Below are 26,331 nucleotides of genomic sequence, written 5' to 3' on the forward strand. Positions count from 1 at the left end.
TGCACACAAAACCAGTTGGTAAAAAAGTATTCGTACACCGTATTGGCATAACAAAAATTGTAGATAAATACTTTTTTACATTAGGATACTTTTTATTTCTCTACCTGTTATTTACTATTTTCTTCTTTACATTTAACTTAACATTTTTTTTTGATTAAATTCTTTTTAATTCTTTATTTATGATGGACTTAACGTCGCATTAAAAGCTATGTTATTAGCGACAGTGTCAATTGATTATACTATTTGACTGACAATCTTGATTTCTTTGACGTACTCAAGGAGATCGTGAATTTTGTTGATTTCGATGTTATTTTTAATTCCAGGTCCAGTTTTGAATTCGTTACGGTAAACGTTGTACCTAGAACAGGATACGGTCAAATCGTTTGTTTTACAACCGTTTTAAATGTCCGTCCGAAGTTTCGCGTTGTCCATCCCCGAGAATCATCAGAAGAATGTTATGGTTTCTGACCTGGAAAATCCTGTTGCGGGGCAACTTTCTCAACGTACGGCCTTGCCTTTTCTCCACACACAGAAAATTTTCTTCTCGTTTCGTCAGCAACGCGTTAATATGAACGCGCCTCGTTTCTGTATCGACCAGGTCAGTGGAAACGCAATTGCGAATAACGAAAGAAGCTCGCTTTTTATCAAGTGTTGCAACAAGGATGTTCTCAGATGCTCATAATAAAATTCAAAGCCCATATGTAAAGTTAATCCTTGAAGTATCCCTGAGGGACTCTTCGATGCCAACAGTATTTTTCCATTGCACAATCATTAGCAGAACCTATCGACACTGATTCTAGAATGGTCGTCAATAGCAGCTCTTCTAGCGATACCTTGAAGATGACCACTCCTCTATCGAATGTTTTTAAGGGTTTTCTAATTGTAGAATATAAACAAGTGAAAATTTCCTACTTGTTTCGTTCGTATTGTAACGTTTCTTAGATTATGGATTGATAAACCAACAAATACGCAGAACGATGTTGCAAAATTGGTTTATTATTCGATACATCGATATTTGGACGTCTGGAATAGAAATTTGTCTGAAATTTAACCAAGTAGGCCATGGCTTTGTAGGCCGATCGGTAGATTATGACATCAATACTTTTTACGTAACACCAGTGAACGACAAATACCTAAGTTAGGTTTATATTCAGGATGCACCACCGAATCGATCCATCGAAAAGATTATTCACGTCCAAAGCCGTTTATACGTTCGATTTATCCTGTGAATTGAACAGGGAGTATCCGACCGAAAGTTTTCGTTGTTCGGACAAACAAAAATATTTTGAACTGTAATAGTAATTATCGTTATGAATTACACGTAAACAGTCAAATTCTAAAATTGTATTTCGTTTTAAAATGCAATTTGCGTTAGTATACAGGGTGTTCGGCCATCCCTAGGAAAAATTTTAACGAGAAATTGTAAAGGCCAAAATAAGACGAAAATCCAGAATATCAATTTCTTAACTGAGACTTCGTTAAAAAATTATTAAAAAATTAAATTAAAAAATTTCAAATCATTCTGAAAAAATTATTTTTGGTTATAGAGGTCAATTACAATCATTTTTGTAGAATACACATACCCCCGAATTCCTAACCATTTTCGAGAAAAAAATTCTGTACGGGCGGAACTTTAAACGTTAATAACTTCTCAACGAAGCCTCCATCAACAAATTGGTATTCTTGATTTTCGTCTTATTTTGGCCTCTAGAATCACCCATTAAAATTTTTCCCAGGGCTGGCCGAACACCCTTTATAATAGTGATAAAATTTGAATATAGTTGAAATCCAAAATGAGCTTAGAAAATACCTTTACTCGATAAATAAATTTCTACAGTCACGTTGAATTATTAAAAATCTTTTACCCTGAAAGGAACAATCAGATGTTTTTGTCGCGTTTAAAATCGCATGAAAGTTTATCCTTAAGAAATAGTTTTCTGTTGCAGATACTTTTTATTACTTTTATAAGAAAGCAAATATCTTCACAATTTCCCCGCATTGGACAAAGTTATTATTCAAAGACTACGCAACGAATTTTTCAAACTCTTGTCATTTTTTGTATCAATAAATAGTACGATACTTCGGCCTTTATTTTGCAGCATATCGAGCCAGTCGTTCATCATTTAAGATTCTCTACGATTCATACATAATTTACACGAATAACTGAAATTCCTCGTGTAACTTCCTTTTGTATAGTAATGGAAGAAAGAAGAAAATACCGAATAATAATAAAATAACTGCAAACGTATATATTTATTTGTATTCCATTGAATTTACGGAATGTAAATAATATTACGTGAAATTTATATTGTTGAACAATACATTGCAGTTTTATTTACTTTTTTGTTCTTCAAACTGTGAGACACGATAGATACCAAGCTAGACATTATATTTAGTATTCTACGTACGCTCATCATATAATTGATTGCAATTTTATTACTTCCGATAGTTCGGTAATCATTATCTAGGAACACGTTAAATACATAAAATACTCAATATACTTACTCATCCAATATGTTTCCTATGTTTTTTCTTCAACGTGGTGCACTACCGCTGCTACGTTACGAAGACTCGATTCCTGAAAGCTGAACAAATATGGAGTCTGAAAATAGTATCCATTGAGTAAAAAACGAGTACGTCTGTGTTTATGAAACTACGTTTAAAGTTCATTATTGATACTATTTACGTGGTATATAAAAATATTAAAAAAAAAATTAGAAACCTGAAAGTGCCTGAAATATTTTAATACTGTAAACGCAAGAACTATATGTATCTACATATGACTCCAATAAACACACATAAATATGTATACATAATGTTACGTTTGACAATTAAAGCAGACGCTTCGTTAAAAATATTTTTATTTTTGTATGCCCATTATGAGGTTACAGCTTTGTATAAGATAATTTAATTGCTGAAGTCTATAAACGATCTGCAAGATAAAAGGATATTAAAAACAAAAACATAGATAGAAAAATAAATTTCTGTAAAAGAATACATTATCGCGCTCATTTCTTCATCATATCAAGCAACTGTTTGTAGACTAATTTGGGAGTATATGTACCCCATACGTAATCTACATGATTGAATTTCTTATATGGTACTATGTACATAGTTGGTTTGCTCGGTAACTCGATGGCCAGTCTCATTACGTCCTGAAAATTGAATTCACGTTGTAAGTAGGGTGCAATTAAAAATATACCGAGGATTCTATAAAACACGTACAGTAGTACTAGACATCCAATCATTTTCAGCGTAAATTAATGTGATTGGTATCGCGATCTTTGATAAGTTATAACTAGAAGGTTCGGTGCTATTATAAATCTCAATATTTTTTTTTGCGCCATAGTCATATTGCCTGAAGTAACTGGACGAAATTTCTTGACTGTAATGAACCAAAGTCTTAACAGACGTGCCAGCAGGCATATGGTTCAAAATCGTGGGCAACAACGTCTGTACCAAACCAAAATTTTTAAAAAGTTATAACAGTAATACCATCAATTATTATACGATAAGAAGCAAAACTTTTCTTTTTTGCTCCTTATTGCGATAACAGTATCGACAGGCTTAATTTTTGCACTCACTGTATTAAATAATGGTGCATCAATACCGACGGCAAGAAGTATCAAATTCGCGCAAATTTTGTCGCGTATAGAATCAAAGTAACAGAAATATTTTGCTAGAAACTTCGTGACAAAATTCTGTGGAAGGACCTCGCCTTTACCGAATAGGTTGCTGATTCTCTAGATATTAAATGAGGAAAGTTTTATTGAAAATTATTAGATCCAGAACCATTCAAAATTTATACGCTGTTCATAGTAATTGGAAGATTAATTATTCAAATAATCTTATTATTCGCCATAGTGTCCAGTATTCTATGGATTTCAGCGCACTATGTAACGTTAAGTAAATTTTATTTGCAAAAAAAATCGTACTCATACATGAAAAATATTAATCGTCTATGTTATAGATAGATAATAGGTTCCAGATTTCCTTTGGAAACCCGCTACCGATACAAAGACGATGCTCATTGAATATTTAATTTCTCGTATGACACTTATATTAAGACGTACTGTATAATATATTTCTCATGTTTGATATTTGGCTCGTATCCTGAATTATCTAGAAACGCGATCTTCCAATTAGTGGAATAACGTATTTTTACGGTGTAACAGGTATTCGGTTTACCTTGATAGTGTTTCGAAACGGAGCTAAATATCGCGCGGGACTTTTCAAATGCTTCATAAACACGACCGGGGCAAGACTATACGCTGATCGCAATAGATTTACTACTTGAGGCCGTTCGCTAGCCATTACGTAAAAGCATGTCGTGCCCATCGAATATCCAATATACGCGCTTAAAGTATCTTTCTTCAAATCGGCAATGTAGGTGATTATGGCTGGTAAGTCGTAAACGCCTGATTCGTGCCAGCTAAAGATATAATTATAATATATTATCGTTGGTCGTACAGTCATTATCATGAAAGTAAATCGTTTATACAAAAATGGGAATCGCCCGTTTCCTAGAAACGTAACTAAAAATACACGAATTAAAAGAAATATATGCGTTACGCGTGCTACTTTTTCGTACCGCTGTTACATGCATCGTACACACTTTTTCCAAATACCTGAAATCCCAAAATTTAGGGTCACTGTTGGACAAGGAAATATGTGCCCTCGAGTAAGTATTGCCACGCAAATTTCCAAGCCATACATCGTAACCCTGGTCAGCTAATAGATAAGCTACAATAGCAAAACATCTTGCAGTGCACATTAATACGTAAGCGACGTTGAAAAGAAAATTAGTAAGTGGACGGCTCGAAGAGCATTAAGAAGAGTTAATTTTACAGTAATCGAGAAGAAGAAAAGCCTGCTCCATTAAACAAAAATATCAAGGCCTGTTTGAGTTTTCCAAGAAATATACAGGGTGTTCGGCCACCCCTGGGAAAAATTTTAATACAGGATTCTAGAAGCCAAAATAAGACGAAAATCAAGAATACCAATTTGTTGATGGAGGCTTCGTTAAACAGTTATTAACGTTTAAAGCTGGAAAATCGAGGAATGAAAAAAGTAATTTTTTCTTACGAATCTAAAATTAATCGAATTTCATCGGATGGACGATCTTGATATTGAAAGGAGAAAGACAAATCTCTGTTAATTACAGCGTCGTATTAACGCTTTAATGGCTGCACGTTTCACGCGAAAACTGTTCACCCCTAAACTGAATAATTACTAAAGCTGTAATACTTTTACTTGTAAGAATAATTCACAGGATTTCTATACCGAGAGCTCTGCCTTTTCCAAGCACAATCCATTCCGCCGAGGTGCCGAATATACCATGCTGCACGTAGACCGCAGGTGCACCAGGCTTGCCTGGAATTCGATGCACCGTCAAGAGATAACCATCTTCCGTTTGTACAACATGAGCTTCGGCTGGATAACCATTCTTTCTTATCAGTTGTAACTACAACAATAAACAGATATTAATCATTGATCGGACGAATATAAAATACGCTGGTGTAATTTATTTGTGCTTGACAGTTTATAGACGTGCTGTATGTGCCAAAATTACTAAAAATTATACTAACGCATAGTCTTCTTTGGTAGCATCTTATTCGCAATATAAATTTAATTTACTTTATTTAATACGAAGATCGCGTTTTTCGAACACACTTTCAAACTTTTCGTGCCTCTGATTGTAGGGTTCTATACACGTGCAAAATAGGTAAAACTTATACTCGTGTTACATAATGTAATATTGATTAAATGTATACAATACTGTTCGCTTGAGTGGCCTCAGTCAAAAATATGTTCATTCGGATAAATGAAAAAATATTTTTTACGCCATGTTTGTATACTATACGCTTTATACTATTATACACTTTAGATAAGTGTATGATGTAGACTGACAGATAGTATTTGTTTCTATTCTTACGAGGACTTCTGAAAATTCTAACAACCATGTCGTGAAAGAAACAATTGAAGTGTTCACATGGATAGCCTTGCTTGTTTATTCTCGCTCATTTAACAGTTATCCGCAAGCGAGTGTAAAAGCATCGTTTAAGAATAGTTCTAAAATAAAATAAAAATCTAGAGTTTAAAGACTTAATGTAAGGCATCGATGAATATTAGGAAATGTATAAAAACAAACGAAACAAAACTTTTTCCTATCGGTTAAACATTTATTCAAAGTAACTCGACATTTATCACGTCGATACAGCTTATGATAGCTTATAGTTGTAAATAAATTATCAAAGTTTTATAAAAAAAAAAACGACAATTTTTTCGGTAGAAAACCTAAATGCAGATAATAACGAAGTTTTATTTTGTCTTGTACAGATCTATCTTTTTAAATAGTAAATATTTGTATAACTTCCATATAAAATAAAATAATAATACTTATGATAATGACTGAATTTCTTCTTCCAACATGTTATACATTACTCTGTAGCATACTAAGTAACTCTTTGTAAACCAATTTAGGAGCATCTACAGCCCACAGAAAGTCTACATGATTGAATTTCTTAAATGGTACTCTATAAATAATTGGTTTGTATAGCAATTCATTTTTTAATCTTATCACATCCTGAAAAATGTTTTTGCGTCAATACTAGAAAGTGCAAATGATTACATAAAAGTATAGACGGCAGAAGGGATATGATGAACACCTAAACTAAATCAGACTCAAAAGCATGAGCATAATCTATGTATAGTCCAATCAAACTCACGAAGTTTTTTAAGATCGCATATTACTTCGTTACATTCATATCATAGAATTATTTACTGTAGCTGGGCCGAAGAAAGAATAAACTTTTGAAACCTTTCATCACTTTGTTAAGCCGTGAGTACCGATTATATCCAGCATGTAACTACGATCAAACACCGACAATATGTCCTTGCTTATAACTATTACTCGTTATACCAGCGATGAGTTAAATGTATCTTTTGTTGTTTTTTTCTTTTAATTCCCAATAATTTGAATTTTTACCCAGCTCTGAATGTATTCCCTCCACCGACTATACTTGGTTTTTTGTGCTATACGTACAATGGAACTAGACAACCAATCGTTAGAGCCACAAAATAATACGAGTGGCGTCGTAATATTTGAAACATTATAGTTGGGTGGCACGGTGCTATTGTAAATCTGTATATTTTTTGCTGCACCATAGTCAAACTGCCTAAAGTATCCCGATTCAATTTCTTGAGCATAATGAACCAACGTTTTGGAAGACGTACCAGCCGGCGTATGATTCAAAATCAAAGGCAATAACGTCTGCAATAGATGGGAATTTAAACAAAAAAATTGATATACACGACCAGTAACGGATACAAGCATTATACATACACCATTAAATTGTGCTTTGTCAAACCCAACGATGACGAACATCGAATTAGAGCATATTTCTTCTTCCAAATAGTTTACATAACATAAATATTTTGCTAAATGCTTTATAATAAAATTCTGTGGCAAAAATTCACCTTCTCCGAGCAGATAGAAAATTGTCTGAAGTTTGAAATGAAAAAATTGTTTGTTGAAAAAGTTTTTATTCATAGAAAATGATAGACTTCGGAATGATGTACGACTTATCGTTCTATCATCATCAAATGGTTGGAATTGCTTGCTTTACCTTAAAATGGGTTGCAATCGGGGCTAAATACCGTAAGGGACTTTGTACGTGTTTCATGTATACTACAGGAGCAAGAGTGTACACTGATTGCAACAGTCTTGTTATTTGCGGTCGTTCGCTAGCCATTACATAGAAGCATGTTGTACCCATCGAGAATCCAATATATGCTCTCAAAACGAATTCTTTCAATTTTACAATATAAGTGATCATCGCTGGTAGATCATATATGCCTGATTCATGCCAACTAAATAAATAATTATAACACAGTGTCATTGGCGAAAAGATAATTAATATATGTATACGTATTTATTTTGCTAATCAAATAAAAGATAATCTTTATACAAATACGAGGATGTAATCTAATCCTTTCGATGTTAAGATTCGAAGGTTTTTGAATCTTGTGAAAATGAACCGTGTAAACACTGCTTTCGGTTATTACAGATTTAGTAAAATGATCGACTCGGTCGAAAAACCGTATCGTGTGAATGTTAAGCATATTCACCGTACGCCCATAGGCGTTTACCGCACGCAGTGCACTGATTGTCAGAAGGCTTGCAAGGTTCATTTAAGCGAGCGTATTTTACGTAAGCGTGCATATTTGCGCGGCGTAAAAAGCGCTCGTCTAACTCAGGCTTCAACGTCTACAGCACCCAAAGAATTAACGCGTGATAGCAAAGAAAGCAAAAAATTGTATTGTCCATGTACTGACACATGATAGCTATTACATAATTCCAAATAACATTGTTAAAGAATCTTCGTCAGTCGTTAAAATGTCGTACAGTTTGGCTGAAACCGCACATGCTTATTGCAAATATTTTTCATTGATGTAATAACTTGTTACAAATACCTGAAGTCCCAAAATTTTGGGTCCCCATCGGACAAAGAAACATGTGCTCTTGAGTACGTGTTGCCACGAAAATTCCCAAACCATACATCATAACCCTGGTCAGCTAACAGATATGCTATAATAGCGAAACGAAGTAATAGTATATAATACTACTGAATTTAAACATGTTAAGATCGTGATATACTGTACAAAAAATTGATGTTTTAATGTATACTTTTAAATTTCGATACTTAAGGTGGTCAGATTTATCATAAGCCCCGACGCGTGATAACACAAACTTAAACATATTTTCATTTCTACCTTCCAAAAATCTTTCACAGTAACTACTAAATTTGAAACATCTTTCAAGGACATCGCTGTAGTCGAAACAAAATCGATTAATCTCTGAAGGCTACAGAGGACTAAGGGATCATACATAGACTTGTGACGATCCTCGAATTTATATAGGAAATAATTAATTTCTTCTCGATTAAAATACTTTCCTTCCGTATAAGTCGAAAAATAAAAAATCGACGGAAAAGCTATACCGTAAGGTCGAGATAATTTATAATGCTATTTATAGTCGCAGAAATGACCTTAAGTGGACAATTGATTTAGTGGTAAGAATAATATAACATTGGGGTTGTGCCTGATACAATTCACGATCAAAACGACGACCTTGAGCGATTAATAGTTTCATTTCAACCATATCAAAAGGCAGATACAACAAAAATATCTAATCACATGGTTACTTATTAATAACTTTGACAATTTTGATCTCCTCTCCTATAAATACATAAAACTGTGACACTAAAAGATCTAAGAATTATTTTTTATATATGTATTTCTATACCAAGAGCTTTGCCTCTTCCAAGCATAACCCAATCCGCTGAACTACCTAATACACCATGTTGCAAAAAGATTGCAGGGGCTCTGAGTTTTCCTGGAATTCGATGCATTGTCAGGAGGTAACCATCTTCTGTTTGTACAATATGAGCTTCCGCAGGATAGCCATCCTTTCTTATCATTTGCAACTACAATGAACAACTTATCTTAAGTACTGATTGAATGTAATTATTGACTGAGAATCATACAGGTATTCCAAACAACTAAGAAAAGCTATATCTTTAAAACAATTAGAAATACAAACAAATGTCATACAGCAAAATTAAACAACATTGAATAATGCAACTGCATCTTTTTTTAAATGAAACTCTATAATTTTGATTAAACCTATCCAATGCAGTACTTTAATTCCTACAAAAATGAATTAATGTACCTACGTCTTAAACGTAATAGTTCAAAAGTTATACTAAATGTAGTAAATAATTCATGCAATGACAGCAACTCAAGAACAGTATTAAATAAAGCAGAAAGTTTATACAAATATTATATGAATTTCTTTTCATTTTAATATCCTGAATTGACTCATACAGCAATGTCTATATATTATGATATATTTTGTACATACATCAAAGGATACAATTCTACTTACTGTATCGAGTTCGTTGTTTGGATCATGCTTTCCATTAAAACTGTATGATTTTATGTTTAGAAATGAAACTGCAGGAGAAAGGATGCACAGCAACAAAAATATGAGGATGAAATCCTTCATTCTGAAAATGTTGCACAAACTAGACCACTGAAAAAGCTATGTTATGAAATATAATAAGAATTACTTAATAATATAGCTTGAACACAAAATATATTAACAATTAATGTTCCTATGAACAGAAATATTATTAATCACTTGTCGTTCCTGTCAACACTGATTTCATAATCATGTTTCGTATGTTACAGATTAATCACACACATGAGTCATGTTGCATTTTCGCCGCACTATCTTTCTTTTTGGAATAAACATAAATACTATCTGTCGATATTTCGTCATATAGCATTGACCTAACGGAACTCTTCTTTTATCAAACGACTGAAAGATTTCTAATTCAGATACAATTCGCGTATTAGGAGTTTCAATATTGTAAAATAATGACCAAATTTTTGATTACTCATTTTGTACATTTATTTTGCAATATATAACTTAACAATGCAAATCTAACAATAAGGCGTAAAACTCGATGCAATTATTTTATCTAAACACAATGCGTGTTAAACTTTGTTTTTAAAAATATCGAACCCTTATTTCTATAACGATACCATCATTTTCCTACTATAAGTTTATATTATAAAGAATTCAAAGTACACTTTTACGAATACCTTTTAAGAAAAGTATAAAGGAAGTAAAAGTAAATGTTTCAGTCTAAATACTTATGCATCTACGTCAAGGACCTTTCTTCTTTCTTACACCGCGCACGTGATAATTCGATTGGGGTTGAAGCAGAGATGCCAGATCCAGCACCCGGTGTCTTACTTACACATACCAGGTCACGCGTACGTGAGCTCGTGGAGTTTCGGAAAGTCGACAAAGGCAAACTGACACATGCCCTCTTTCTCGATTATTCCGAAACTGCTCGAAGTAATTTCGGACCGCCTCGTGGGAATCGAGAGAGAAAGGCTCACATTTGCCTTCTCGCTCTCAACAACTGAAATCCGACCTCCCGTCAACGGCATACGATTTGGAACTTGAACCGTTGAAGTTGAATCCTGTTGACTGCCAGATAGTCGAATAGCCGGCAATCGGCAACTGTCGACAACGTTGTAAGTTCCTGACCACGTATCTCGTGTAACTTGTTTAGTAAGTCAGATAATGAATGTTTTAAATATTACAGTTTGTAATATTCATTTTTCGTATATGATCGTAATGCTAATGTAAACCAAATGTCGGTTAACCTTAAAACACTACGAACATACGACCGCTTTTGTTTATAAATTGAGTAGGTTCTAATTTTAAAATAAGTTTTATATACATTTCAGCACACAAATATGAATGAAGTTACTTTACCACCGTCGCCAAATTGGTATTTAAGTAATGTTCTTGCTTGTTCTTTTGATGGAACTGTTGCATGGGGTGGTAGAAATGTAATTGTTATCCTTAAAACTGACAAAAACGATAAGTCATTACAATATTCCATCATTAAACATGCTCACAAAGATAGAGTGACTTGCCTTGCCTTTACTCCTAAATTTGAACAAGTAACTGATAATTTAATAGCTTCAGTAGGAGATGAAAATATAATTAAAATATGGAATTTGAAAACATTATCTATAGTTTACAGCCATTCCCTTGGAGCTGTAAGTATATACATAAATATATTTTGTATGTGTTTATAAAAATTTCTGTTTAAAAATTTTTCTTTTAGCATAAACAAACAATAGGCGTGGATTGGTCATATAAAGAACCTTTTGTTGTATACTCAGCAAGTTCTGATGGTTGTGTATTATCATGGAATGCTTACTTTAACAGTACCTCTTCCATTTTATTAGGAAAGATAATACCTACATGTCTTTCCTCTTGTCCCCATAATCCACATCTTGTGGCTGTAGGTACTAAGAGTGGTTTAGTCTATATTTTGAGTTTTCAAGGACAAGGAACAATAGTTTATAAATTAAGAGGACACGATACTGAAGTAGTTAGTTTATCATGGTGTCCTTCAGAATATAATGTTATAAGCAAAAATCAAAAAAAAGAATTACTTTTAGCTTCAGGAGGGAAAGACAGGTAATTCGAAAAGTTTTCATAAGTCTTTTACTGTAAAGTCCTGTTTAACATTGTTTTGTTTACTGCGTAAATTTCAATAACATATCCCAAACACTGACCAGTATTTCAGTTTATGATTGTAATTTTCATATTTTATAGATCAATTTTTATTTGGAAAGCTGGTGGAGATGGACGTTATGAAATGACAATTTCATTGCCTACTGGACCTCTTGATTCTAAACAACATAGAAGCAAATTAAATACATCAGTAGGTACTTGGATTGCACTTTGTTGGGTAGAGCCCAACTTATTGCTTACAAGTTCCTCTTGGGGTGAATTATTATCTTGGAATTTAACAACAATGGTAAAGGGCAAACCTACTTGTAAGATGATACATGCACATCATAGTAGAGGTTTATTTTGTATTGCACATGTACCAACTATCCAAACAAATGTGGTAGAAAATTGGAGAATGAAACACAGGTTTCTAATTAAAAGTTACTTATAAAATTCAATTTATAAAGCTGTCATAAATTTGAATATTTTTTATGAATTACAGACTTCAAATTTGGACTTTGGCACAAGATCGTAAAGTTATTTGTTGTAATATACAAGAAGATAATGTTGAAATAGAATATAATATTTTTACACAAAGTGGATACGTTTATTGCATGGCTGCCTGTCCATTAGATACTTCACACATTGCATTTGGAGCTGGTGATGCTATGCTACGATTATGGAATTTGTCAGAACCACATAATACTTCATTTGATATAACTGTCTTATGGCAAAAGATAAAAGGAAAGATTCGTACGGTAAGAATTTATTTATCCGAATGTTACAAATGTTCGGATTTTCGATCAGACCCGAGCACTACCTGAGCTGACTTCAATTTCGGGTCCTAACTTGACCCGACTCGAGGCTCGTCCGAGTTTCCACTCACCTAACAATTATATTGTATATAGATATCATGGCATCCTGAAAAGGAAAATTTGCTAGCATATGCAACCGAAGAAGGTCGAATTGGTGTGTTTGATACAAATGGAAACAAACCACCCATTTTGTATAGACAATATCACAGAAATGTAGTATATTCTATTAATTGGGGTCCTCATCCAAACAATAAGCAGTATGTTTTATACTCTTGTGCAGAAGGAGAGCTTGTATTCTATGATCCAGCAAAACACAATGAAGGTAGTACTTGGCATTTAATAGTTAATAAATGGTGGTATTATTACATCACATTCAACTTAAAATTATGCTTAATTTCATTAGAACCAACATCTGTATTAAAAAAGGAATGTACAGAATCTTCCTGGAAACCAGATTTTTCTTGTTTAGCAGTAGGATTTGAGAATGGGTAAGGTCCCAAATATGTCAAACTTTGCAGAAACTACTCCAATATTTATTTTCCAGTACCTTAGGTTATCAAGTGTTACAAAAATGGTGTATTTAAATATATGTTGGAAAATAATTGTTGAACTTGTTTTAATGCATAAATTTACATGAATTAAAAAACGTAATACTTTTTGCAGGTTCTGATACTATATTAAATTCATTTAAGCAAAGATACTATTTTCCAGATCAATTTCATTTCTTAATCGCAAGTTTGAACTGCGCGGATATGGTAAATTTTCATCAGTAATGGTGCATTGCTTAGTATGGCATCCTGAAAGTACAGCAACAGATTCAACGTATTCTCCATTTAAAAATTATTTAGCTGTTGCCTTTAAATCGACTACAATAATTATCTTGGATCTATCCAATTTTATGAATCATTTAACAAAATTAGAAAATTACACGGAAAATGATATTGAGAAAAAATGTGATTCGTATAAGGTGCACGAAGTTGTAGCCACCCTAGTTGGTCATATTCACAGTGTTGTTTGTTTAGCATGGAGCCCATATATTAGTGGACAATTGATATCGGGTAGCTATGACCATACTACGCAGGTTTGATCAGTTTTATGTTAAAATATAGTAGTTATAAAATTTATATAAATTTTAATAATTCGAGACATTATATTATTTCTTTTCTCGAATTATTGTTTCTTAGGTATGGAATGTTGAAACACAAGAATTAATAGCTACTTATACAGGACATTGTGGCCCAGTACTATGTTGTATGTGGAGTCCACTAAATCCTGATTATATTATAACAGGCTCTGGAGATTTTACAGTACGGATATGGAAAGTCGCTGCTAACAGTGCCACTTTGACACAAGAAGAAATACTTCAAAAATCAACAAAGAAAAGTAAAAAGGAGAAAATCAAAACAAATAAGATCACTAACATTTTGACTGAAAATATGTCAGAATGTTCGATATCAAATGTTTCTCAGACTGTACAAAGTATAAAAATGATATTTGCATACATATTATTCAAATATTATTATTATAGAATTATAAACAATAAACTTTTATTAATTTTTCATTTTAGATTCAAAAACAGTATCAGAGACGAAAGTAGAAAAGAAAAAGGGTGACCGAATACCATATTTTACAAAAGACCCTAAAACAATGAATGATAAAACATATTTGCTTAACTCTATCATAAATATTGTAAGAAACAAACAAAATGAAAATGTAGATATTGAAGAAAATCAGCAAGACATTTTCCATTATATGACACCATTATTCTCGGAAAAAGATTTTATGTCATTTTTTACCAATAAGAGTAAGTTAATTGTTAATTAGGCGTATGTTATGGTGAGCTACATCGTATCTCCTTTATTATTTCTTATCAATATACAGAATGCAATCATGCTGAGAAAAATAGGCATAATGTAGCAACAGAAATGGACATATGGTGTGACAATCTTAAACAAAATTTAGAAGAAGCTGCCAAAGAGAAACGCCTGAATGACTTTCTTATTTCGCTTTCAGCTAGTCTTTCTATGAAGTATGCAACTCTATTCGCCCTATAAAATGTAACTAGAAGCATTGTGAAATACATATGACAATTACACATTTTAGAACATGGAAAGATATGTGTGAGCTCTATGCATATCAATTAGTAAATGAAGGCAATCCTCATAAAGCAGTATCATATTTACTTTGTATACATAAAACTTACAAAGCTATAAAAGTACTCCAAGATGCGAATTTGTACAAAGAAGCTTATGTTCTCGCGAGATGTAAACTTGAATCAGATGATCCAGTCCTAACAGACGTGTTAAAAAATTGGGCAACCTACGATGTACGCGTAGGTTACTTTGAAGAAGCAGCATACATGTACGTTATTAAATTACTAAACGTTATGAATCATAAATGATTTTTTAATTTTATTTTCAGTTATGCTCAATTACAAGACTTTTCCAATACAGTGAAATATCTTACACGTATTAAAGATTCAACTACTTTAATGACTGCAGCCGAGATTGCACTTTTATGTGGCGACGACATTCTTAGTAAGTCTTTAGCCGAGGAAGCAATAAATGCAGCTATGAAAAATTCAGAGCATAATTTAGTTCGAAGTATAATCACAAAATTTCCATATCTTAAAGTATGTTTATAATATATTCTTCTTCTTATATTTTACATATTTAATATCTGACGAAACAATTATGTTCTAGTACCGGGAAGTACATTTATTAACCCTTCAAGAACTTGAAAAAATTATTGAAAAAGACGTAAAGCTCGACACGATTCAAATGTGGTTGACCGGAGAATTAAAATATGGATTATTCCAAGAATTGAAAACAATATGTGGAGATAGTAGTTCTTATTACAATGAGTTACATCAAAGTAATTTTTCTAATACTTTGGAAAATGAACAGATGGTAAAATTAATACAGTAAAACCTCAGTTTAACGAATTTTGAATTTAATTGGAAAAATTGTATAGCATTATGTTAGTATATGACCAGTTCTTTCCTATATTATTTAAAAATTCTATCACTTCAATCTATACTGATCAGTTAAAAAGACGCCCCTCTTCCACTACAATCCGCTAAATTGAGATTTTACTGTAGTCTCAAACAGATAATTTTTAATTTCAGTTATGGTTCACAGTTAGCTATGAAATTGCAATGGCAATAACTTCTATTGAAAAACAACAGCAGTTGAAACATATTGTTACCGCATTAGGTGCCATTACACAGTTTGAAATATTGCATCGAAAAAATCTTGAAGATCAGTGTAACTTCTTAATTGAAATTATTATTAAATTAGATGCTAAAAGCCCACTGGATGAAGAGAGCATTTATACAAAAATTGATTATCCTGTATCAATTAGCTTACGAGCTTATTTATGTTATGCTCTTTTAAATTGGCTCACAGATAATGTACATGAAGAAAATATGAATAACATCAACATGCAGATTTCCATTGTTTTAATAGAAAATTTGATCGAGGATGTTTTAAATAAACGTGCTGTAAAATATTGGTCGATTACAAACGAAATTAACAAACTGGAAAGCCAAGTAGTTTCCGATCTGTGTAAGTAATAGAAACATTACTTAATTGATTTTAAGAAATTTTTGTTTTGCAGATTAAACACTTTACAATGTAAAAAGACTAATATTAATTTTCCCATTAGGTAAAATTCAAGAAAATAAAGATGAACAATATATGGAATCTCTTGTACAAGAATTGAATATATTAAAAACTGAAAAGAAACAACTTCTTGATGAACTAGTTTGCATTCCTAATCCTATTATGGTTTATAGCAAGGCAAATGAATTAGCTAACAAGCTGTTGGATGAAACTATTCAAACTAAGTTTCAAGAAATTGTTTCCAAAGCATGGACGAATGCTACCTCGTAAATAGAATTATGTATTTATTTAATTTTATTAGTTTTGTATCTGCTGATCATAATAGATAGCCGTTATTTCTTACTTCAATTATAGTTTGTGATTTAGTGATTATTAAATGCTCAATATTCAATATTATTTTTTTCATAATTGAGCAATTTAATTTTTTTTTTTATGAATGAGAACTATTTATTAAAAGGATATATTCAACATTAAATAAATATAAATCACGTTTATATTTAATAAATTAGAAAAATACGATTTTTATTTATAAAAAGTTAACTGTAAGTATTACAAAGCATCTGTCGTGTTATTTATGAAGAAATAATGATATTATTTATAACAAAACATTACCATTGTTGTTAGTTCAAAGTCACTTTCCAAAAACAGATTTCTCTGTCACTTGCAGCACAAATATATGGTAGTTTATAGTGCCACGATATTCCCCCTATTAACTTTACTTGTCCACAAATTATCTTTTCTTCAGATTTTATATTTGTAACTTTTAAAAAATTATCAGGTCTGCCAATGCTTGCTACAAAATATTCACAAGCAGGAGAAAATTTTACCATTAATCCGCCTTCAATATGAAAAGGGTTCCCCCACTGTACAGGTGGACTAAAAGAAAAAAGTATTTTCACTGAACATACAATACTTATCGATTTATTTCTCAGGTAATTTTCTAATTTACGTAACAAGAATTACCTAGGTTCAGATATATTCCAAAGGATTAATTTTCCAGCAGCCATACCAGCTACTTTTAATGGATTAGGTCCCCAATCAATTGACATTAAGGGAACAACATCTGTATCTAAAGACATGATTGCTTGTTGACTTCGTACATCATACATGTGAATCAATCCATTCTTTTCTCCTACAAGAAACTTGCCAGATTTTTCAGGGTGAAAACATATACTCATTCCAGGAGATGTTAAATAAAATGTAGAAATACACTCATCATCCTCTTTTACAGCCCAAAGTTTACATGTGTGATCATCAGATACTGAGGCCAATATCTCTCCTTCAGTTTCATAACAAATTGAGTTTATATAGTCTTTATGTCCTTCCATCTTATATTAAATCAGAAAATTATTATCATCATCAATATACAATAGATAGTAATCCATACACCTTATTACTTACCTCGTGTATTGTATTGTTGTTCATATCACTATTATATAATCTTATTTTAAAATCTGCCCCAGCAACACAAAACATAAGAACTTTTGGTACAACACTCAAGGAGGTTTCTGGACTCCAAGCAACAGCATGAGGTCTGGTATCATGACGAAATGTTCTAAAATGATTATAAGCAATGTCTTCTACTGTCTCATCCTCATCCTGTATATATATAGATAATGATTATTATTTTATTGGATAATAAAATTTCATTTCTAAAAAACTGTCGAAAATGTCTATGATCTATTCTACAAAGGACATTTGTTTTACGATTTGCTTTTTTAATCACACAAGAAGAAAATCTTTCTTAAATCATGTTTTAATTTTCGTTTTCTTTCTATTAATATTATTCAACGCTTTTATTTCAAATGTTACTCGACTCAAAGTGAAGTTATCTTTTATTTAGGCATTCAGCATGCACGCATGAATACACGTTGAAATTAAAAGCTTTACCTGAAATTTAATAGTACCGATTACAATTTCTTCGGCAAGAGCAATACAAATTAAATGTTGAGACCATTCATACGGAGATAATTCGACGCAATATATCTGTTTGGAAAAATATAGTTGAAACGTAGGCGGTGTAGTCAGAGCCTCATCCATCACGTATTTGTAATACCGTGATTATCACTTTTAAACGAGAGGCGTCCTTGTGTAAAATCGACAAGAGATCGCCGGCATAACCTCCAAAGTTTCACTGAGAAAGTTCACTCGAAAGTCTCGTTTGAAAGAAGTGTCGATAAATAGTGTATGAACGGTAAGTGACAGTTAAAAATTTCTTCTATAACTTATCAGTTTCTACGTAGCATAATTATCGCGAATAACGTTGCATTACAATTGCAATTGCGATTTGTATAAACATAAAAACATGCACACGCTGTAAGATGAGGTTAGATCGAATTCAAAGCATCTAGAGGGCAGTACGTATTTTACGTGTGGTATATGTAATCGTTCAACGTGCCGCGTATCTCTCGGAAGCAAACTTCTTTGACTAAATATAAGATCGCCGCTCATGCACGCCGCGAGCTCTTAACTTTTTAAGTGACGATCAAATATGAATTGACAGGCTATATTGGCAGTAATTTTGCCAGACGTGTATCTTCGATCCGCCTCTATCCACGATCGCGTTACGAGGTGGGTACCTTCTGTCAAGGCATGCTCACCAGGACATGCCGTACACACTTCGCAAGCTGCTTCGCCTCGTGTTTTTCTTGTGTTATAATTACTTAACTGTATCATCTAATTTTTCTGCAAATGTTTTATTAATTCACACAAATTCTCGCAAAAGATGCAAAAGTTTAATATCTTATAAATCATATTTATCTTTGTCCATTTATCACCGATTTTGAATTTTTAAAAGGGTATTATTTTGTGAATTCTTGAAACTTTTCTTTTCATTTTATTTTTTTGCAATTTCAATCACTTCACAAAATTTTCTATATATAATTTGTGAGTATTGTATGGTTAAAGATATAAAAGAAAACTTTGCTTGGTATTTAATGTGTTATGTTTATAAAAATACTGTTCCAAATGATGAAAGAAAGCATTAATGGGTTTTATCATTTGGAGTCAAAATAGATAAATCAGTTTGTGTCTCTTAAACATATATTTCAGAGATTAAATATTAAATAGTACCAATTGTATAATTTTTACATGTAACTTTATATGAAACTTATAATAAATGAAAATGGTCATTGCTTGTACATACTACAATGGAACATTAATTCTTTTGGTTATTGTATTATTTTAATCAAATTATGAATAGTTTTAATATATAATGTAATGGATCATTTATGTTTAACAATGTTCGAAGAAACATTTGCATGTCAAAAAAAAGCTATATTTTAGTTTAAAACTAACAAACTTAAATAAAATAATATGAAAATTTAAAAAATTTTAATTATTCTTTTTTATCTCTTATCATAGATCTGATATACCAAAAATTTAAAAAGAATCGCAAATTCTTTATTTAAACATCTTTACACTTTATTTTTAATTTATCATTCATCATTATCATTTATAGAAAGTAATGTAAATTTATATAAAACATACTTAATTATTATGTTTTTATTACAGTGCAATAGGTAGGGATGGAGTTTGGAGTGGGCGATGTTGCCCAAATATCAGCAGAACTTGCTCAAGTGGTTGAGGTGATGATGTCACCAAATGTACCACAACAGCAACGTTTGGAAGTATACAATGCTTGTGAACGATTTAAGGAATCCTCCCCTCTATGCGCACAATGTGGGTTATATCTGGCACAGAGGTCGCCAAATAGAAGTTCAGTGGTTCGTCATTTTGGATTACAGCTCATGGAGCATTGTATTAAATATCGATGGACACAAATATCACAATCGGAAAAGATATTTATAAAAGAAAATGCAATGAAGTTACTTCAAGAAGGTACAGAACCATTACTGCAAGAAGAAGCTCATATTAAGGATGCTCTATCACGTGTTGTGGTGGAAATGATAAAACGAGAATGGCCACAACAATGGCCTACATTACTTGCTGAACTTAGCCAGACTTGTACAAGAGGTGAAAGTCAAACTGAATTGGTCCTTCTAGTATTTCTGAGGCTAGTAGAAGATGTTGCATTATTGCAAACATTAGAATCTAATCAAAGAAGAAAGGATATATACCAAGCACTTAATACGAATATGGCCGAGATTTTTAGCTTCTTTTTAAGATTAATGGAGCAACATTTTTCAGAGTTTCAAAAGAAGAGTAGTTTAGCTTGCGCTTCCGAGGCAGCAGCGCATAGTAAAGTTGTACAGGTACATTTAGTACAGAAGTTTTAAGGAATAAAGATTATGATTTAGATTTATAAAATTATACTGAATCGTTTTTATTTGGTAGGTAGTATTGTCTACATTGACTGGATTTGTGGAATGGATTTCGATCACTCATGTCATGGCAGAAGATGGTAGATTACTACAAATATTATGTCTTTTGTTGAGAGATTCAATATTTCAATGTTCGGCAGCCGAGTGTTTGTTACAAATTGTAAATCGCAAAGGAAAAGCTGAAGATAGGAAACAACTGATGATTTTATTTTCTGAAGATGCGCTGAGATATATTTATGCGGCGGCGACTGCAGCGGCGCCTGTTACCGGCTCAAACGAATTTCATGAAAACCATTACTTGTTTTTAAAGAAACTTACGCAGGTAATTCTTAATTTACTTCTTTTTGCAGTTAACTGAGAAAAAGTATCAAAGTTGTATGATATGTTTTTATTTTTTCATTTTATAAAGTTTCATAGAACACACATACATCATATAGGTATATTTTCTTTTGAATGTGTGTACTATTTCTTGCAAAAAGTATTTACTTAATTTGCACTACATTTTAATTGAATATTAGAAATGAATAGCTAATATTAGTTGTGAATTTAGGTATTAACTGGAATGGCAACTCAACTATGTACACTTTGGGGCAAAGATGATGGTTCCAGCATTCGACCAACACATTTCAACATATTTTTAGATACTGTGTTAACTTTCACTATGTCCTCAAGTTTAACATTAATACACATGGCGAATGCAATCTGGATAATGCTATTTAAACACGAACAAATAAAACAAGATCCATTATTATTAACTTACATACCTAAATATGTAGAAAGCACAGCACCAAAGTTAATAAAAATAGCATATCCACATGGTAGACAAAGTAATGGAATGAGTACCTATTGCCTTGCAGACTATGATTCGGAAGAAGAGTTCAATGTATTTCTTCATCGATTCAGAACTGATTTATTAGAAGGATTTCGACAAGCAACAATGGTAGCACCATTAGTAACATTTACGTATGTACAACAATGGTTGACAGCTAAAATAACAAAAGGTATGACAGATCTTCGATACAAAAGTGATCAGAATGATCCACAATATCTTGAATGGGAAGCTCTTGCACAAGCTTTAGATTCTGTTGTATCAAGAATTTTATTAATTAATGAACGACCAAGCGTACAAACTGGCCTGCAATTATTAGAATTATGCCTCGGTTATTCTCCACTCGATCCTTGGTTATTGTCGGCTCTACTTTCTTGCATTAGTGCTCTTTTTGTATTCTTGTCGATGTCAACTGGTTCAATGGCTATGCCAGGAGTAGCCATCCTACCAAGAGTTCTTGATAAAATCTTTGCCGCTCTGGTATTTGAAGCACCAGGTGAAACGAAGGGTACTCGATCTAAAGCAGCAAAGAATGTAAGACGTCATGCAGCCAGTCTCATGGTCAAGATTAGTTTGAAATATCCATTGTTACTTCTCCCGGTTTTCGATCAAATACATACAATGGTTCGCAGTTTAGCGAGAGAACCCAGTTCATTATCTAAAATGGAGACAATCATGCTCTATGAAGCACTTCTATTGATATCAAATCATTTCTGTGATTACGAAAGGCAAACTAGATTTGTCGCTGAAGTGATCAGTGTAGGATCTGCAAAATTTATTGCTCTTGGACACGAAGCATTTAAAGGTCCGCTTGAATTAATGAGGTTCATAGGATTGAGTAGATCACCAGTTGAAAGTATAACCGAAGATCCGGCTGGCCAAAATCGAAGCGACTTAATGATTTGTGTTTGCACAATATTGAGCGTCGTAAAGCGATGTTCCATTCCGGATGATCCGGATCGGGCTGCAAGAGGCAGTTTCGTAGCTGCGCTTAGCGAAAGCGGAAATCCGGTATATAGAAATCCTGCTACACCACATGTGATTCCAGTACTACCAACACTTTTTGCACTGCTCAGGGCAATGAATGCACTCTTCACTCCTCCGGCATTAGCAGCTTTATCAGAGGTAATAAAGTCGTGAATAATTTCTTTTAAGCGATTACACCATGAAGCAAATATAACGGTGTTTACTTTTTTTTTATTAGGGATACAAAAACGCTCATGAGCTATTGGAGTCTGAAAAGGCAAACCTTTTAGGTTTAAATATAACAAATGATAACACTTCTGAACCCGATCAATCTTCCAGTACGGCTTTGGTTCGTATGCAATCATTTCTCAGTACTATCCATGATCAGTGTTATCACATGTTAGGTAGTGGGTGTCATATGATTGGAAGAGACTTTTATCAGTTACCTGGTTTGGCACCAGCACTTATTAATTCAGTTTTCTCTAACATGGAGGTAATTATTTATTTTTCAAACAGTTAACAAAATATTTATATTGTAGAAATAGAAAAGATTTCAAATGCTGCTTACACCTTAGCAAAGACTGATGTTTTCCTTTCAGTTGATTTCAGATTATAGATTACGACCCATCATACGTGTCTTTATGAAACCATTTATATACTCCTGTCCGCCTGCATTTTACGAAAGCGTTCTTGTACCCGTACTGGCTCATGTTTCTACACATAGTAAGATGTTTTTTACCTTTTACTTCTGGTGTTCCTGTTTATTTCTCTTTTCGCTTTTATTTACACATTAATTATATTTTAACAGTGTGTCAAAGATTAAGTGCCAAGTGGCAATATATTGCACATCTCTACGAGTCTGGCGGTTTGGACGAGGAAAATACCGATACGCAAGAAGTTATTGCTGACATGTTAAATCGAAATTTAACGAGGGATTTTGTAGATGTGCTGAAAGTAGCTCTTGTTGGAGGTGCAGCTAGCGATGCAACTCCTCCCGATATTATGGAACAAGACATGGGAGGTATGGCTATAGATCCTCCGTCATCGCGAGGAAATAGTATAGTCGCCGAAGTTGTCAGCGAATTAGGAACGTTTGTTCTCCGACACCCAACTACGTGCCATAGTGTTGTTTTATGCGTTTTAGGGTAAATTTTACTTTAAATTAAGTATTTATTGTTTTAGTATTTGAGTAGAACAAATGTTAAATAAATAATTCTTATTGCGTCCAGAGCTTTAGCTTGGAATGATTCAAATGCCAGTTTGAAAGCTACAATGTTAACCGGACCGGTTGTACGAGCATTAGCAGCTGATGGTAGTCTAACACCAGCTATGGCCGCTCATATTATGGTAGCTATTCTTCAAGGCTTACAGCTTCATGGGCAACATGAAGCCAATCAAGGTTCTCTTGTAACTCTGGGTGCACAAGTTTACGAATGTTTGCGACCCAAATTCCCGAACATTATCGAAGTAATGCAGCAAATTCCTGGTATTAATCCTACCGATCTGCAGCGTTTCGATGAAAAGATGGCTGTAGTTAGTACTAAAGGAAATAAAGTTGAGAAAGGAAAGAAAGATCTTTTCAAAAAAATCACGAATCAGGTAAAAAATTTGTTGGAACAGTTTCATAATCATAGAGCAAGAGAATATTATCTTTTAAATATATACTGTACGATACTTGTTACAGCTCATTGGTCGAAGCGTTGGTCAGTTATTCCGTAAAGAAGTTAAAATAGATAATTTACCACGGATAGAAGTTTTTGGAAAACCGCAACCGATACGCGTGGATGAAATTTCTAAGAATGCGACTGATAGTGGAATCGCTGCTTTGTTTGCAGGACCCACGTAGCAGAAACTGTGTTTAGATGACCATATCGCGAACACGTGGTCTAAATTGATAAATAATAATAAATCATCGTGAAAACGATTTCCTACAGAAAGAAGATTGAACTATAAATAAAGAAATCCTGATACCTAAAATAAGAGGATTTCATAGGATAAGTTTGTTACGAACAGCATTTTTCTGTTTAAATTATCTGTGAGGTTATACGCGTGTATATAGTCTGGGTAGCATAACGACATACATTGTACTCAACATAGGTATAGGAAGGAGAGAATAAAAAGATATTACGCTTATACACGCATTCAACATCAATTGTGAATAGTTTGTAAAAAAATCCGATGTTACGTGTGAAAACCATCTTATTTTTGGTGCGGGATTTTATCGTATACAACAAATATTTAGTTCAATGAGTATCCAAGGTGCGCGCAAGAGTGTATGTATGTGTCGTGTGCGTGATGCGTATAAATATGCAGTTGTAACATAAGGACAATCATCACTAAAGAACAGCATGCAGTAATTCTGATATAACAGATCGAAAGAAATGTCTAAATATGTTATCAAGTAATTGTATATTAAGTTGCACGCATTTATTCCTATTTTTTGAATTTACATAAAATCTCTTGTAACAATGTAAAACAGCATGATTTTAAAAAAATCGCGCGATGTGTAGTACAGTTTTTGTAAACAATACTTCGCTATAATATACAATACAGAGGTTGTTGATTTATATAAAATAATTTTACAATTTCGTGTAAAAATTTATATTCGGATCACGTGTAATAGTTTTTGGATAAGTAAAACGTTTATATTTCTCAAAACACTTTTGAAAAGTACTGTAAATTATAAGTTTAATTCAATAATTTTGTTTTAAACATTTTATTTAAGAGTTTTTGGTACTTTAAAAAATGCAAAGTGGGCACTAAAGCCAAATCATTTACTGTAAAATGATTTTTTGTTATAGGCGGGTTACGACGATTAAATGCAAGTTTTACTTAATATTTAAAATTGACAAGAATGCAGCATTCCACTTGTTTACACATAAATATTTTTAAATGTTAAATATCGTTTAAAAATGTAATACTTCCATGATTTCTTGTTACATTTTTTTATAGTTACTTTAATTAATTTTATTCTATTATTGTGAAAAATGTAACACTATGACTATCGCACGAAACTCAGATTAGTACTTTGTATAATCGCCATTATGCATCAAATAGTAACAGTACTTTACACAAGATCATAGATCAAACTGATCAGTTATTTAATATGCGACAATCGTCACATGTGAAATTTAAATATCACGTGGTAAAACAAATTGTATAAGAAACGAAGCACTCTCGCGATAGAGATCGTGTTACCTAAAAACATTTAAAATAACGAGCACATAGCAATTTAAAATATCAACACTAAATTTTTGTTATCTTGCCGTATCTTAAAATGTTCCAAACATTGGCACACGATATTAAATTATGACCCGTTAAATATGATCAATTTGTCTATAGTATCAAAGTTACATATGTTATCAAAATTCATAAAGATCTATATTTTGCCACAAAATATTATTAAGATTATTATAACAGAGTACAAGTTTTGATCAGCTTCAAATTTTATTACCCGTTGAACTAACTACCGCGATAGACATCGATGAAATCGAAATACTTTGCCTAGTACATTCATAAAAATCATAAAACATGTTAACTCGTTTCTAAATAAGTACAAATAAAGTCAAAAACATGTTTTGTATTTTTTGTACATATGTATGTATGCTCACACAAAATGGGACATTAAAGGGGCTTCATGTTCTGAATCTCTAAAAAATAGTCTTTGGAATACGATTGCAGTAAAATCCTAAAAGATATTTTCCTG

General features: G+C 32.6%; 4 protein-coding genes across 13 annotated transcripts; 2 read left to right on the top strand and 2 right to left on the bottom strand.

The window, feature by feature from the left end:
- Positions 1-49: 49 nt before the first annotated feature.
- Positions 50-10,785, bottom strand: LOC143348500 (lipase 3). Of its 5 annotated transcripts, none has more exons than XR_013080777.1 (15): positions 10,735-10,785; positions 9,950-10,070; positions 9,308-9,488; positions 8,476-8,590; positions 7,629-7,872; positions 7,346-7,504; positions 7,046-7,273; positions 5,284-5,464; positions 4,629-4,743; positions 4,189-4,432; positions 3,585-3,743; positions 3,226-3,453; positions 1,134-3,155; positions 470-1,023; positions 50-358 (listed from the first exon to the last, which is right to left on the bottom strand). XR_013080777.1 is itself a non-coding variant. In XM_076778766.1 (12 exons), exons 1-12 carry the CDS (start codon positions 10,067-10,069, stop codon positions 3,009-3,011), a joined length of 2,121 nt encoding a protein of 706 aa, XP_076634881.1. In that variant the 5' UTR covers positions 10,070-10,785; the 3' UTR covers positions 1,080-3,008. The 5 variants fall into 5 exon arrangements, 1 of the variants encoding a protein (XP_076634881.1); XR_013080776.1 differs by having other exon boundaries at positions 51-358; positions 1,134-2,932; positions 2,999-3,155; positions 9,950-10,785; XR_013080773.1 differs by having other exon boundaries at positions 52-358; positions 1,134-2,585; positions 2,750-3,155; positions 9,950-10,785.
- Positions 10,786-10,981: 196 nt separating this feature from the next.
- Positions 10,982-17,157, top strand: Rig (gem nuclear organelle associated protein rigor mortis). 5 transcript variants are annotated; one of them, XM_076776995.1, is made up of 16 exons: positions 10,982-11,112; positions 11,329-11,646; positions 11,715-12,073; positions 12,212-12,535; positions 12,612-12,867; positions 13,018-13,246; positions 13,328-13,412; positions 13,636-14,005; positions 14,109-14,403; positions 14,492-14,728; positions 14,806-14,953; positions 15,028-15,285; positions 15,346-15,556; positions 15,627-15,833; positions 16,052-16,490; positions 16,591-17,157. In XM_076776995.1, the coding sequence occupies exons 2-16, from the start codon at positions 11,338-11,340 to the stop codon at positions 16,815-16,817; spliced, it is 3,954 nt and encodes a 1,317-aa protein (XP_076633110.1). In that variant the 5' UTR covers positions 10,982-11,112; positions 11,329-11,337; the 3' UTR covers positions 16,818-17,157. The 5 variants fall into 5 exon arrangements, 4 of the variants coding, with proteins under 4 accessions (XP_076633110.1, XP_076633112.1, XP_076633111.1 ...); XM_076776997.1 differs by having other exon boundaries at positions 15,627-15,798; positions 16,065-16,490; XM_076776996.1 differs by having other exon boundaries at positions 11,040-11,149.
- Nup37 (nuclear pore complex protein Nup37) lies at positions 17,038-18,854 on the bottom strand. Its single transcript, XM_076777005.1, has 4 exons — positions 18,438-18,854; positions 17,949-18,146; positions 17,511-17,875; positions 17,038-17,423 (listed from the first exon to the last, which is right to left on the bottom strand). Exons 1-4 carry the CDS (start codon positions 18,585-18,587, stop codon positions 17,168-17,170), a joined length of 969 nt encoding a protein of 322 aa, XP_076633120.1. The 5' UTR covers positions 18,588-18,854; the 3' UTR covers positions 17,038-17,167.
- On the top strand, positions 18,617-26,285 carry Ranbp21 (exportin-5-like protein Ranbp21). Of its 2 annotated transcripts, none has more exons than XM_076777001.1 (9): positions 18,617-18,741; positions 20,061-20,761; positions 20,844-21,152; positions 21,381-22,784; positions 22,864-23,118; positions 23,225-23,348; positions 23,434-23,770; positions 23,855-24,224; positions 24,310-26,285. In XM_076777001.1, the coding sequence occupies exons 2-9, from the start codon at positions 20,075-20,077 to the stop codon at positions 24,469-24,471; spliced, it is 3,648 nt and encodes a 1,215-aa protein (XP_076633116.1). In that variant the 5' UTR covers positions 18,617-18,741; positions 20,061-20,074; the 3' UTR covers positions 24,472-26,285. The 2 variants fall into 2 exon arrangements, with proteins under 2 accessions (XP_076633116.1, XP_076633114.1); XM_076776999.1 differs by lacking the exon at positions 18,617-18,741 and adding an exon at positions 18,942-19,118.
- The last annotated feature ends 46 nt before the right edge of the window (positions 26,286-26,331 follow it).

This window comes from Colletes latitarsis, chromosome 11 (assembly GCF_051014445.1).
Source record: "Colletes latitarsis isolate SP2378_abdomen chromosome 11, iyColLati1, whole genome shotgun sequence".
In the NCBI taxonomy this organism is placed as follows: Eukaryota; Metazoa; Arthropoda; class Insecta; order Hymenoptera; family Colletidae; genus Colletes; species Colletes latitarsis.